Source organism: Adiantum capillus-veneris, chromosome 18, assembly GCF_014529385.1.
Source record: "Adiantum capillus-veneris isolate H3 chromosome 18, ASM1452938v2, whole genome shotgun sequence".
NCBI lineage: Eukaryota > Viridiplantae > Streptophyta > Polypodiopsida > Polypodiales > Pteridaceae > Adiantum > Adiantum capillus-veneris.
Window position 1 is genome coordinate 157391123 of NC_140948.1, and position 15836 is coordinate 157406958.

Sequence of the window (15836 nt, forward strand, 5' to 3'; positions counted from 1 at the left end):
CGGACTGTATGGCGTCGAGGGAGATAACATCCGGAATCCTGGAAAGGACTCGTCGCCGGCCCACTCTGATGCGTGGGTCGTGCGATACTTCAACTTCATAAAGGTCTGCAACGCTTGCTTCTCTGGGCCGCGCGGAAAGCGACACAAAGTCGTCTGTGGCTCCTTCAATGCTTCAACTTCGTCTAGAGTCATGCTTCTTCCTTCTTCAAGAATCTCCATGGCTGAAAATTCCTGAAACCACTTCCAACACCAAAACAGGAACATCCCTATTCCATGTAAGGTGACTGGAAAAAATCTCGTCTTCCTAAAAGAGTGTGCATGCAATGTAGATGAACAAATAGACTGAGTGCCAAACCGTTCACCACACATACGCAAACAATGAGATCGAATCTTGTCTTGCTGATCTAAATCAATCAACTGTGGCAATTCACAACGGAAGTACCCATGCTTGGTGCTCATACTTTCTTGTGCTCTTTCTACGGTTGTCGTGCCAAGGAAGAGACATGGAATGTGACTTCCTGAATGCATACTTTTCAACTTTTCATGAATAACCCGCATACATCTGTGCTCATTCATGAGTGAAACGTGCTCAACGTACAATATGGCATGCCTATGAAAAGAGATCACATAAAGACGATGACTAAAATACAAGAAAGCATCACGAATGAAACACTCGAACAATGTGTGCTGACTAATCATGCGAACACATAGTACTTCTTGTGGGGGTTCTTTGGACCTAGGCTCGAGAGTCACGATTGGTTCTTCCTGATTGGTCGAATCTTCCTGTGGGGGTTCTTTGGACGTCAACTCGAGAGTCAAGATTGGGTCTTCGTGATCTACCAAATCTGCAATGAGGTTAGCTGTACTAGACAAAGTATCAACTACACCATCATCCGTGTGAACAATCACATCGTGATCATACAAATCATCATGCTTGTGAGAAATCACATCTCGATCATCATGCAAATCATCATGCTTATCATTATCATGCAATTCATCATGCTTATCTTGATGATGCTTTGGAAAAGAAGAGACTGAGAGAGTCTCCTTCTCCTGATTCTTTGCAATGTGTGCCTGCACATTAGAAAAGAGTCGCAACAACTCTTCGCGGTCACGTGCTATGGCTGCCATTCTTTCGTTGTATGTACGCTCTATGGCTGCCATTCTTTCTGTGTGTTCTGCCTTTTTTTTTGTTTCTCTTGCTTCGCATTCAGACTTCCTGTCCATCATCATCTTGTCGAAAGCCTCCATAGGAGTTAGTGCAATCGAAGGGAGAGGGTCAGAAAAACCTCTTGGTGGGGAAAATTCTTCTTCGCCACTTTCATGCTCATCACCTCCATGCGAAGTATCCGTTCCGCTTCGAGTGATGACCATCCACTGAAATCTTAGGTTCTGAAGTTCACGAGGAACTTGGGTTCTTGTGGGTCTTGGGTTCTTGAGGAGCTTGAGGTTCTTGGGGGTCTTAGGTTCTTGGGTTCTTGAGGTTCTTCTTTCGCTTGCAATCTGTGTTAGAGAAGGATCTTCTCTTCACCCGAGTTCTGCTCTTTTTCGCGGGCGCACCCCTTAGCGGCCTTGCGCTCACACCAAGGTTGCTTTTTCCCACCTCACGTCGATTGGCCGGCCGCTAAGTGCACAGTCCACTCTCAATGAGTGAAAAGAGGCACAAGGGGAGGCTGGACAAGCCCTTCTTTTTTGGGTTTCGTGTCACTCTTCAAAAACACGATTAGGAATCGACATGCCCAAGAGGACTTGGGTTACGTGCGACTGCAACAAGCAAAAAGAAAAAATCTGTGGTTCTTGTGGTTCTTTCCTTGAGTGATACAGAACACTGCCAAAGCTTTGATACCAATGTAAGGTGCAACGGAAGTGAGTGTTGAACTTTGCTCAAGATGAGTGCTCCGAACTGTGCTCAAGGGTTCCTTTTACTTACGGAAGGGAAAGCCTTCTGTTCCTTTAGTGAGAGAGTGCAATGGACACAAACAAAGTGGTGAACACTGTGAATGAAGGTACTGAGACTGAGAGATAGAGAGAGAAGAGAATACGACACTAGAATGTGGTCAAACCCTCCTCCGAAGGCCCCACTCGCTATGGCGAGAGCGGTCTACTATTGATTGCACAAATCTCTACAATGCTTGGACTTGCCGACGATGTCGACGACGACGAGACGGGCTGAAATCTGAAAATGCTAATGGCTGAAATCTGCAAATCTTTATCTATTGAATTCTGACTCTATGTCGATGACGATGGTATGATGACGACGCGCTGAAAACGCAGATGCTGAAATCTGCGTTTTCCGGGCTGAATCTGCAACTTCGCGGGATCTGATAGTGCGGCAAGGATCTGCTGCGGGAAGGTGAGATCTGCGAGGTTCGGGGGTCATTCTGCTGTGCTTAAGTGCTGAAAAGTGAAAACGCTGGTCTTCTTGTTGACTTGTCGCGACGGAACTGCAAAAATGCTGACTATTATGTTGCTCCAAAAACGCTAGGCTGATATGGTGTCATGCGGGGAGAATCTGTTAACGCTGGGAATCTGCTGCCTTCTGTGGGGAAGCTGCTAACGCTAGGGCTGATCTGATGTCTATTGTCGTCGGGAATCTGCAAGTGCAAAAACGCTGGCTGAGCTGATGCAAAAACGCTAGGCCTTCTAGTGAGAGAAAACGCCAGAGTTATCACGGGGGGAGTCTTGTTGAGAAGTTGCCTGTTGAACAAACTGTTCCTGCTGCCTCTTTTGCCAGAAGTGCTAGCGCTAGGTTTCTATATATACAAACTTAGTAAATTTGCCCTACCTAGTTCCCAACAAAAGTCACTTAAAATAATTAGTGAAAAATGTCAAAAATAGGGAAAATAGGTTCTTTGCACTGAAAATGCTCTTGATGTGTTCTGATGGGAATGTTGATGATCATGCTGTGTGCAACTAGAGGATATGCATCTAATCTAAGTGTCTGGACATGCACGGTCTGCGAACAGACTCACAAAAGTACCAGATCACTTCCTATTCTAGACTGACTTGACTGAACTGAACCCTGGTCATGCTGTAGCTTGTCCACGGACACATAAGGTTGGATGTGTCACGTGACATGGTCTTTGTCCGTGTGAGAGAAAGGGAGGGTGCATCCAAGGAGAACTGGAATGGAGGCAGTCTATCCATGTTGAAACCATGTGACTGAAACCATGATGTCATCTGCCCATACCAACTCCTGATGGACAGGAAGAGGGGAGCAATTTGTTGCTCAGGAAACAAGTCCACGCCAACCTGACAACCAAGTAGCGAACTGCAATCCCTGGGGGAATCCATCTAAAACCCTCACCTAGCGACCAAGCAGGTGTAGGAGCACTGCCAACCGAGAAAGCAATTGCCTTTCTCCAGTTGATCAGTGCGCCTGATGCACATCAAAACACCTCAAGAGCTTGCTCACACCTGTGCAGATTGGCCTCTTGGCCCTCCAAGTACGAGGCTGAGTCGTCAGCAAACTCAGCATCAAGAAGCTCATCTGCCCTAATAGTGAGCGCAAGCCAACCTACTAAGAAGTCAAAAATCTGCTCATTGCCTCAACATAAAACAGAAAGAGGAAGGGGGCAAGAGGGCAGCCTTGTTTGACCGAACGCATGAGCTGACACACCTCTGATCCAAGCATCTGTGAAACCCATCCTGTGTAGAGTGCCCTCCAGGAAGTCCCAGTCAACTTTGTCATAGGCCTTCTCAAAGTCGAGAAGGAGTATCACCAAATCCTCTTGTCCGAGATGCGCGAGGACAGACGCCTCCCAAAAAGTAAAGATGTTGTCAAGGATACTATGCTCCTTGACAAAAACTGTGTGTGTCCCATGTATAAGGCTCTCTAGTAGTGGTTGGATCCTCAAACTCAGAGCTTTTGCTAGAATTTTTTAGGATGAGTTGAGGATGGTAATGGGTCGCCATGTGGGGGAGTAGGAGAGAGAGCCCACTTGCTATCCTATGCAATGAGAGTGAAGGAGAAGAGAGTGGCGCAGAAGAAGCACACGCAGAGAAGAACGTGAGAGAGAGAGAGAGAGAACGCACGTCGAAATCTGGGAGAAGTCACAATTTTTTTTTTAATTTGGGCTTGACCTTTGAGTATATGAGTAAGTGACTAGGGGGCCATTCACACTTGGGCCCCCTCACTTATAAGTCTTTTAACTTATAAGTTAATAAGTACAAGGCACTTAGGCCTTTATTCCCTAACAACCTCCCACCTAAAGGCAATGTACCTTGGGAGATCAAAGAATCAACTAACTATGATACATCAGCTGATCATGCACTTACTCATCCAACACCCATCATCTGTCGGCAATATGCAAACCGCTCTGCTGGAAGACTCTTGGTCAAAAGATCTGCAGGATTGTCATCTGTGTGCACCTTGACAAGTGTAATGCTCTTGTCATCAAGCACACTTCTGATAAAATGATACTTCACCTCTATGTGCTTTGTCTTGGCATGAAAAACAGGATTCCTTGCAAGCATAATAGCACTCTGACTATCACAGTGTAGCACAGGAACCGGTGACTTAATGCCAAGCTCTTCTACCAAACGCATGAGCCACAAAGCTTCTTTGCATGCCTCAGTGGCAGCCACATACTCAGCCTCAGTGGTAGACAAAGCAACACATTTTTGCAGTCTAGAAATCCAAGAAACTGCACCTCCTGTGAATGTAAACACATATCCAGAGGTAGACTTCCTGCAATCTGGATGTCCAGCAAAATCTGCATCTGTAAAGCCATGCACAGATGTCTCACTCTTCCCAAAACAAATGCACAAGTCTTTAGTGCCTTTCAAGTATCTCAAGATACACTTCACTGCTTCCCAATGCTTTTTGCCAGGATTGCTCATGTACCTGCTTACCACTCCCACCGCAAATGCAATGTCCGGATGTGTAGCAACCATAGCATACATCAAACTGCCAACGGCTGATGCATAAGGAATCTTGGCCATTTCAGCCCGCATATCATCTGTGTTTGGGCAGTCATGTGCAGTCAGTTTTACATATGGAGGCAGCGGAGTACCAAGTGCCTTTCCCCCATCCATATGAAAACGATGTAGCACCTTATTAACATAATCTCGTTGAGATAGATACAGATGCCTGTTAGGTCTATCTCGAGAGATACACATGCCCAAAATATGATTAGCATCACCAAGATCTTTCATGTCAAAGCGATTCTTTAAGCTTTGCTGTAATGCATCCAACTCCGTGACATTTTTACCCGCAATAAGCATGTCATCAACATACAAAATCAGCAATAGACGAGATCCATCACTTGCCGTTTTGATATACAAACAGTGATCAGAATTACTTCTTTTGTATCCTTGAGACCTCATGAATGTATCAAACTTATGATACCATGCACGGGGAGACTGTTTCAAACCATACAAGCTCTTCAAGAGTCTACACACTTTCTTCTCTTGCCCCTTTGACACAAAACCTTTTGGCTGCATCATATAGATCATCTCAAGCAAATCGCCATGCAAAAACGCTGTTTTGACATCCATTTGCTTTAACTCCATATCTTCAGAAGCAACCAGGCCTAAAACAAGACGTAATGTGGCAAGCTTTACAACAGGAGAAAAAATCTCATCAAAATCAACACCATGCTTTTGCTTGTACCCTTTAGCAACCAAACGTGCCTTGTACTTAGAAGAAGCATCAGATGTGACCTTGGTCTTGTAAACCCATTTACATGGCAGAGCCTTATGCCCTTTAGGCAAATCAACCAAGTCCCATGTATGGTTTTTCTCCAAAGACTGCATTTCCGAAACCATTGCTTTGAACCATTTCTTACTGTCTTCCCGTTGCATAGCCTCTTTATAGCAAGACGGCTCACCACAATCAGTAAGCATGACATAGTCCAAAGACGGTTCATATCTATCGGGGGGCCTTGTCACCCGAGTAGACCTACGCACCCAATGATCCATAACAGGTGGATTTTCAGCCTGTAAACCATCAAAAACAGCAGGCTGTTCAGCCGGTTGCATCGCAACAACGGGCGGTCTAGGAGCATCAACCTGTTCCCCTACTTGTGGTGCATCAATGGCAACTTGTTGGGGCTGATTTTCAGCATGTAAAGGCTGCTGAACATTGGGCCTTCTTGGCTGTCCATATGTAACATCTTCACGAAAAACAACCCGGCGCACTTCCTCGACCTTTGTGGGCTGTTTGTGCATGCAATTCTCATTGAAGATGACATCATTGCTGCGTATGATTTTCCGTAATGCGGGATCCCATAATCTATACCCCATTTCACCATCCTCACCATATCCTAGGAAAATGCATTTATGAGACTTTGGTTCTAGTTTGGTGCGCAGTTCACTCCGGATGTGAACATAGGCCTCACAACCAAACACTCTTAAATGTGCATATGAGGGTGGCTTGCCAGACCACACCTCCTCAGGCACCTTTCCACCCAAAGCCTTGCTAGGTGAGCGATTAATCAAGTGAATAGCTGTTTGCACAGCTTCTGCCCAAAAACCATGAGGTAATGCAGCATGTGACAGCATACTCCGAACTTTCTCTTGGATAGTCCGGTTCAACCTCTCTGCAACTCCATTCTGAGAGGGATTAAAAGGAGGCGTGAGCTCTCTTTTAATACCTTTAGTAGCACAAAAGTCAATAAATGCTTTTGATACATACTCCCCCCCATTGTCTGAGCGCAAAGACCTAAGCTTCTTGTCTGTTTGATTCTCAACAAACGCAAGAAACTTCTTGAAAGTATCCAAAACATCGCTTTTAGCACGTATTGGATACACCCACACCTTACGTGTAGCATCATCGATAAACGAGACAAAATATTTCTTTCCCCCTAAGGACAACTGTGGCATTTCACATACATCGGAATGCACTAAGTCTAACCTGTCAGACTTCAAAGAAAGAGACCTTTTGTGCGGTGTTTGACTGTGCTTACCATAAATACAGTGCTCACAATGAGAAAAATCAGCATACCTCAAACACGGCAAATAACCACAACGAGACAGAGTTTCCATTCCTCTTTTACTCATGTGTCCCAACCGGCCATGCCACAAAGAAACACTTGGCTGCTCGGTTACGGCGACAACATGGTCACGCACACTAGATACATGCAAAGGATACAAAGTGTTTGATTTACAACCCTTGGCTACAATCAGGCCCCTTTACAAATTTTCCACTTGCTATCACCAAAAGTGGTGTGATAGCCTGCATCATCTAGCTGCCCTGTACTAATCAAACTCTTCTTGAGTTGTGGCACATGGCGCACTTTGTGCAAAACAAAAGTCATACCATCAGCAAAGGAAAACTGGACACTGCCAATATCTGCAATGTCACATGCATAGTTATCTCCCAAATAAACAGTGCCTTGCACCTCACCTGAGTACTGTGTAAACCAATCCCTATGAGGTGTTACATGAAAGGAGGCACCTGAATCAAGAATCCAAGTATGCATGTCCACATCAGAACCCATAGCAAGGGTATGTGCATCCACAGAGGAGGCATTGAGTACATCAGTGCTGCTGTCACTGTCACAACTACTAGCAACATTGATTTCCTCAATCAACACAGTGCTCTTCTTGGCATTTCCCTTGTCCTTTGCATCAGTTTCAGCACCCTTGTTCTTCTCTTTCTTCCACTCATAGCATTCCCGTTTATAATGCCCTTTCTTTCCACAATGATGACACAACATCTTTCCTACGAGATTTGCTGCGTGCCCTGTCCTTACTGTCAGATTTCTCCCTCTGTTGAGACCTACCTCTCAAGTGCAATGCATTAGAAGACCCACCTGTGGTGTTCTTCCTGTTCATCTCTTCCATCAAGAGAGAACTCTCTACATATGCATACTTAAGTGATGCACTTGAGTTACTAAGAGCTGTCCGGAATACATCCCAACTCTCAGGCAATGTGCATAGCAGAAAAGTAGCTTTGAACTCCTCATCAATCGTGAATTTCAGCTCTGTCAGTTGGCTGAAAATAGAATTGAATTCATTGAGGTGCACTGACATGTGCGTGCCCTCCTTCATGCGGAGATCCATAAGCTTCTTAAGCCAATACACTTTACTGGCAGCACTCTGCTGTGCATACAACTCGTCTAAACGCTTCCACATGCCCCATGCTGTCTGCTCATTCTCTACATTGAAGAGTAAATTGTCAGACACCGAAAGCATGATCGTGGAGCGAGCCAACTCGTCCACTTCTTCCCATTCTTCAACCTCCATATCAACCGGTTTCACACCCTGTAACTTAATAGGTTTCGCTTGTTTCTTCTGCAACATCACATTATAACATTGCTTCTTCCATATAGCAAAGTTATGGGCCCCTTCAAGCTTGCGAATGTGCAACAAATTGCCACTTTCACTGCTAGAAGCCATTCTGAGTGATTGCAAACACTGAAACCCTGTTTTGCCGACCTAAACATGCCCAAATGTGCGCAATCGGGCAAAAAACAGCTTGCTGTTACAGAAAAACAACGAGAAAATTTCACGCGAAATCACCCCAAAACGGCGTACATTCACTGCCAAACCCTTACCAAAGGTTTCCACAAGGTGTATACATCATTTGCTTGCTGAAATTCCCTGTTTTGGGGCAAAAATCAGACCTATAAACACCTGTTTTGCTGAATTTTCAGAACCTCGTTGGTGGAAACACCTGTAAGATTGACCTGTGAGACTTGCCCTAATGAAATTGCATCAAATTGACCCCGAAATTGGTCAATTTCTGCAGAAATAGGCTGCTGTTCGTCAGTTTTTGAAACCCTAATTTTGGGGAAACTGTCACCGGAGGTCGATTCTACACGGTGAGAGGATCCCTTCGCGACAGAGTTGATCGAAAACGGTTGAATATCCTTCCCGCAGCGAGCAAGAACAGAATTCTGATCTGTGTTGCGAAAATGGCTCTCTTGGAAACCCTAAAGCTCTGATACCATGTGTGGGGGAGTAGGAGAGAGAGCCCACTTGCTATCCTATGCAATGAGAGTGAAGGAGAAGAGGAGAGTGGCGCAGAAGAAGCACACGCAGAGAAGAACGTGAGAGAGAGAGAGAGAGAACGCACGTCGAAATCTGGGAGAAGTCACGATTTTTTTTTTAATTTGGGCTTGACCTTTGAGTATATGAGTAAGTGACTAGGGGGCCATTCACACTAGGGCCCCCTCACTTATAAGTCTTTTAACTTATAAGTTAATAAGTACAAGGCACTTAGGCCTTTATTCCCTAACACGCCATTGCCGAATCTTATCCAAGGAACCTTCCTCCTTGGGAATCAGGTAGACAAAGCACTCACTCATGCTGTCATGCATCTCGCGAGTGTGCAAAACATACTGGAACACATTGCAAAGATCTGAACCAAGCAAGTCCGAGTACTCCAAGAAAAATCTGGGGGTCAAACCATCCTCCCCTGGACAACTACCACGGGGGAGTGTTTTGAGGCCCTCATGGAGCTCCTCTGGCTGGAGGGGAAGCTCAAGTCTCTTTCGCATCTCCTCGGTATCAAGGCAAGGCATCTGTGCCCAAACTTGCTTCCTGCATGCATCTTGGCGCTCTGATTGAGTCTCAGTTGACAACAAAGCGAGGTAGAAGTCAGTAGCAATTGCACGCATATCCTTAGGCTCTGGAGCAACTGACCCGTCTCCTAAATTGACTAACACTGGTGTGTGCATGGCGTGGCCCCACTATCTCAAAAAACTCCCCAGTAACTCGGTCATCCACCTGGGTCTACTGAGATGCGTGTCGATTGAAGATGAACTCGTGGCGCCACTCCTCAATGCCAGTCAACTCCTGCCTAGCCTGCTGCATCTGCTCCTCCAACCATATATTGTCTGGAATGTTGCTCCCGCATCCTCTGCAAGGAAGCAATGCCCCATCGAAGACGCTTCTCCTCCTCCCTGGCTGCAACCAAGCGAGCTGTAGACTCTTGAAGGAAGAAGCAACTAAGCTCTGCTAGGCCAGAGGCCACTCTACCTGCAGGGGTGTCCTGCATGTCCCGACTCTGTCCAAAGTGCCTCCACTCGCTGTTAAGCTTTGGATCCAGCAAGATCCTCTCGGGGATGCGTAACATCGCACCCCCCCTCCTCTGTCTGTCTGTCACTGTGAGAATCACTGGCGCGTGATTGGAAAAGGAGGTCCTTGTCAGGATGCAAACAGATCCCCCCATGTCACCAAAGTGATCATTGCCGTAGAAGCGATCTATCCTAGATAGATTCACTCCTCCTACCTTGTGGTCTGAGCGAGAAAAAGACAAGCTGTCTGGGAGTCTCACAAAACTTGAATGCTGCCAAACATCAAAAACCCTCTTAGTCATGCATAGCCGTTCCCAAGCTGCCAACTCAGCCCCGTGCACCGTAGCATGGCCACCTCCAATCCTGTCAGAGGGGTCCTCCAACATGTTGAAGTCCCCCCAACACACCACTGCTCTGCATGTGACAAAGACTCAACAACATGAGACCAAAATTCTGCTCGTGCACTTGCCACATTGGGCGCATATATGTTCAGGAAACCCACGAGGCAACCCTGAACCTGCATAGTAATCCACTGAGCTCTATGTAATATCTCTGCTCAGAATGGCCTGCTGCCAAGAATCCGCAATAGTCATACATACCCCTCCCTAGATACCTCCAGGTCCAAATGCAGCTGACCAAAACGTCTCATAGTGACCACACAAAATCTGACCACATCGTCTAATGTAGCTCTCACACAGATGATGCTCGTGTAGCATAAGAATATCAATCGCACCACCACAAGGCAACGCTGAAGCTCTTGACGCAAACAACCCCTCTGACGTTGAAACTGGGGCCCTCCTAAATCCTGCACATTCCATGAGACGATCCTCATGGAGTCGGTGAGAAAAAACAGATGTTGCAACAACAGCCAACCTCGCTATCTTTGAGGCCGTTTTGGATGGGGAGTAATCCGCATCGGAGCGACCTCTAGACAAGTGCGTCTGAAGTGACTGTCCCACCCAAGCCTAGGCCGCACGTGCAGCCCCTAGGGCCACATCCTCTGTCCAAGAATCCTCATGTAAAAATACATAGCAAGCGGGGCTCTGAGTGTCAGCAAACAAATGCACCACAATGTGCCTGCAACTTGCTGTATCCGGCGGTGTCACACTGAACTTGGCTAGAGGCCAAAGTGTCTGTACCAGATCTGTCACCCCAAGGGCCCCTGTATGATGTGAGAACTTAGTGGCCTGGACCTGGAGCCAGTCAAGAACTGTGTGCAGGGTCCACTCTGTAGGATCCCTGCCGCACAGCAGAAAGGAGAAACCCACCGTTGTGTCCAGAGCCTCGGTGCTTCTAGCTGCAAATTTAGCGGATTTCATAATGCAATGACCTTTAAAGCTAATTTTGTGAACCTACTATCAAAATGCTCAGCCTCTAGGCATTGTGTATCCTAAAACTCCACGAAGCCTATTTGTTTATTCTTAACATCTTCCAAATGAAACATGTTGAAACAATGAGACCACGGAACACACCAAGCGTTTCTTGTAACACTCTTATATTTAAGAGTTTGATCAGCTGTGTTTGTTATAGTTTTGTATCTTGAACTTTTTTTATCATTTGACAAGGTGACAAGAAGGTGGAAGGTACGCTCTCGCAGATTGCAAGTGCTTTGCACCCAAGTTATGGAGCTGGCTCGAAAGTTTGAGCAGTTTCATGCAAACCTGGTTCCTCGAAGTGAGAACAGCCATGCATTGAGACTAGCCAGAGAGGCTCTACATCTCCAGCCTGCTTCAGAGACACAAGAAAGCACGGAAGCCGCTGAGGCCAAAGAGTTTTGTCCCATTTGCTTGGAAGGGAAGAAGAAAGATGAGATGCTCCAAGTCTCAGGATGTTTACATTCGTTTTGTCTTTCTTGCATCGTTCAGCATGCAGAGGTGAAGGTGCAGGCAGGTCAAGTGCCAGTTCGATGCCCTCATGTCAGCTGTAGTCAGACTTTGAGCCTTTCACAATGTCAGTCAATTCTTTCACAGAAATGGTTTGATCTTCTCAGTAAGCGCCTCATAGAGGTGAACATGCCAGAGGCAGATCGAGTATATTGCCCTTTTCCAAAGTGTTCGGCTTTAATGAACAGGAAAGATTTACTTGCAAGTAATGATGTCGCAAGTTCATCGGCAATGTTGTCCACGGTTACACCCAGCAGGTGCATGGAATGTTTCCGATTGTTCTGTGTAGAGTGCCGTGTACCATGGCACACTTCCATGTCTTGTCAACAGTATCAGAAACTCCCTCCAAACTTGCGGGATGCACAAGATGCAAATCTTTATCAGCTTGCTGAACATCAGAAATGGCAGCGATGTAAAAAGTGTTGTCGCATGATAGAGCTGGCAGAGGGTTGCTATCATATGACTTGTCGGTAAGTCGCTTATTGTTTGTCCTAGAACTCTGTTTCGTCTGACAAGTACTGCTTTGATGTGTAAGGTTGACATTAATGTTTGGCTGATTGCAGGTGTGGTTATGAATTTTGCTACTTATGTGGAGAACCTTGGAAGAACAAAAGCCAATCTTGTCGATGCCGATTGTGGGATGAGGACTTCTTACTTGAGGAACCCCTCGATGAGTTTGGGGATGACGACGATGAGTGGGAAGGATCTGAAGGGTACTCAGAGGAGTTTGACGATGACTATGAAGATTCGGAGGATTTTAATGACCTGAATACATCAAGGTTTTTAGTTGATGTGTCCACCCCAGTACATAACCGTTATTACAAGACCAGGCTCTGTAGGTACTGGGAAACGGGCTGTTACTGGGGGGAAAACTGCAAATTTGCCCATGGTGTACACGAACTGAGGGGAGTCGATTTTTTCTAGGGTTCAGAGTTAAATAACGTGAGAACAGATGCAAAATCAATGGTGTACACGAACTGAGGGGCGTTGATTTTTCTAGGGTTCAGAGTTGGATAACGTGAGAACAGATGCAAAATCAATTGTAAATATGCATTGATCAATGTCAATTTTGGGTAAATGGTGCTAATAAATGATTTTTTGCTAACCCCCCCCCCCCCCCCCCCCCCCCCCCGGGAGAATTTTACTACTTATGTGGAGAACCTTGAAAGAACAAAAGGCAATCTTGTCGATGCCGATTGTGGGATGAGGACTTCTTACTTGAGGAACCCCTCGATGAGTTTGGGGATGACGACGATGAGTGGGAAGGATCTGAAGGATACTCAGAGGAGTTTGACGATGACTATGAAGATTCGGAGGATTTCAATGACCTGAATACATCAAGGTGTTCAGTTGATGTATTCACCCCAGTACCGTCATTACGAGACCAGGCTCTGTAGGTACTGGGAAACGGGCTGTTACTGGGGGAAAACTGCAAATTTGCCCATGGTGTACATGAACTGAGGGGAGTCGATTTTTTCTTGGGTTCAGAGTTGCATAAGGTGAGAACAAATGCAAAATCAATTGTAAATATGCATTGATCAATGTCAATTTTGGGTAAATGGTTCTAATAAATGATTTTTTGCTTAAGCCCCCACCCACCCCACCTCTCGTGGCCCCGTGATGCGGGTAAGACAGCTATGATTTCAGAACTTTTTGAGTTATAGGGCTTGAAGCTGTAACGGCTGTTGGAACGCTTTTATCTTGTTACAATTTGCAGGCTATATTGTGAACACCCAAAATGAAGTTCCTATCACCAATGCCACCTTTCTTATGCCCCTAGATCAGAGGAAACTAGATTACGTATAGCATGGCGCGATGCTGTGAATTATTAGGCTTCGCTAGCTGAATTCTGTCGCTACCTTGATTGCTAGATTATGGTGATTAGTTGTGTCCCATTAGCCCACTCTCTCTCTCTCTCTCTCTCTCTCTCTCTCTCTCTCTCTCTCTCTCTCTCTCTGTGTGTGTGTGTTACTTGCCTTCAAGATTTCGGCATATTAGGAATGCTATACTAAACCGTAAAAAGTTGTCATTTTGGCTATATTTCTCCACTATAGCCCTACAGTTCTCCTAAGTCTTAGAACCCTGTATCCACCGTGTGTTAGAACCCTTGTAGGGTTATAATGCTTGCAAGGGCAACTAAAATAACGTGGTAAATATTTTTTTGGGCCTTACCCTGTTGTGAGGCATAGTGTTAGCTCTGTTCTATTGTGGCGGGTTGCATCAGGGGCGGCTACTCATTTTCGGTTCACCAGAAGGAGCATGCTCTACTCAGTGCAATTTGCGTGCTACATGTCATAAGTGGTGGTGGTGCTCCTCCTATTTAAAGAAGTGAGGTCGCATTCTGCCCCACTTAGCTTGGTGTGTGTTTTACTTGCGTAAAGTGATAGGATTGTGTGTTTGTTTATTCTCTGCTCCACCGAACATGGAGCTTGCTACTCAACTAGCACAGGCTGGCCACTAAGCTTGATATTAAGGTTTACTTTTCTTTTTGCTGCTGGCTAGGATAATCACCGTTGCTAAAAGCTTGGTAAGGCCCAATGAATGGGTTGGCTATATCTGACAGTGCATTGGATGGTTTAATGCACATGTGGCAAACTAATGGTCTCGATACTGGGTTATTGGGTTTTTTTTATCAATGGTTGGGGGGTTTTTTTGTTGTGAATACCCTGGTTGCTTAACGTCGAAATCGTTCAAATGAACCTTTTGGGAGGGGGGGTATACCTCGGGTGTTTTCTGGTTTCAGACTTGTTACTGGTTACAGAGCGCGCACAATAATGGCTTATGGTAAATTGGGGGTTTGGTCCGATTGCATACTGATGTTGGATTGTTTATAGTAGTTTGGTTTTGGGGTATGGTTCGATTGCATATTGATACTAGACTTATTCGTTAGTGGTTGTCTTGATAAGGTATCACAATACTTTTGCATTCACAAGGTTAGGTATAATTGGAAAATAAAACCATAAAGGCATTTATTCCTTTGACTTTATGATTTGAGATACGGTCTGGCTTTATACCCAAGTGCTCCTTGCTACTTGGTTTGCTAAGAGGTGTATAATTAAGGTAAGTGATATACAAACTTGGGGAAGATTTGGATTCCATGAACCTTGATGGGCATAAATTGTATTGGACTTAAATAAACATATACGAGCTTGATATCTTTTGAACTATAAACGAAAATTTTTAAGTCTTCTTTTATAGCGTCATTAATCTGGAAAGGTAACTCAAAAAAATTGATAAAGATGTTGATGGGGAAATAAGACAGTTGGATTAGAAGGGGTTATGGCCTTCTAATCAAAATAATATATTTGCTAAAAACTTTGGGGTTAAAAAAACTTTGTAACCTAGATTTCTACACAGAATCCATTTGGAATGTTTTTTGACCTTATTTCAAATGTGCCTGTAAGTTTCTTAACCCTAAAGCTTCATGCGAATCCAACATCATGTGGTTTGATCATGTCATTTTGTTTATTCTCAACCATTTAGGCCTACTCTTCCCTGAAAAACCGGTGGACTTTCATCTCTTTCTTATTTATTCTTCGTTAGGTGGCCAAGCTAAACAAATAGTAATTGTTCAAATTGCTTTTAACATCTTTAATGGGCTAATGCTGGATATCTTGAAGGAACTAAAGTCTGATGAACATGGGATTTTTTTTCACCATTTATGCTAATTACAAAGGAGTTAAGAGCCTACTCAAGCCTTGTATTGATGAGGATGACTCCCCTTCACTAAAAAGACCCAATTCTCTTACTACTCCCAACTCTTTTTCTTCTTTTCTAACACCTAGCTTTTCCTCTAATCGAGCGAAATCTCGTAGCTACACTAGGGGAAGAGGCAGAAACACTCCAATCATGAATTTTCTTGGGTTATGAAAGTTGATGAACTTGCAGGTTGCTGTGAGTCTGTGTGGACGAAGGTTTCTCAACAAAAAAGCTCCAGGCCAAGACTTTGTTTACATACACTATCTCTTTCAGAATGAGCTTCTCGATT

At 45.0% G+C, this 15836-nt stretch overlaps 1 protein-coding gene across 1 annotated transcript in view; it reads left to right on the forward strand.

The window, feature by feature from the left end:
• LOC147436696 (E3 ubiquitin-protein ligase RSL1-like) overlaps nucleotides 1-12953 on the forward strand; it is a 46279-nt gene extending 33326 nt beyond the window's left edge. Inside the window, exons 2-3 of the mRNA XM_086489512.1 lie at nucleotides 11531-12318; nucleotides 12412-12953. Of these exons, the coding sequence (XP_086345638.1) occupies nucleotides 11531-12318; nucleotides 12412-12772 (1149 nt within the window). The 3' untranslated portion in view covers nucleotides 12773-12953. The remainder of the gene's footprint in view (nucleotides 1-11530; nucleotides 12319-12411) is intronic.
• Nucleotides 12954-15836: the final 2883 nt, after the last annotated feature.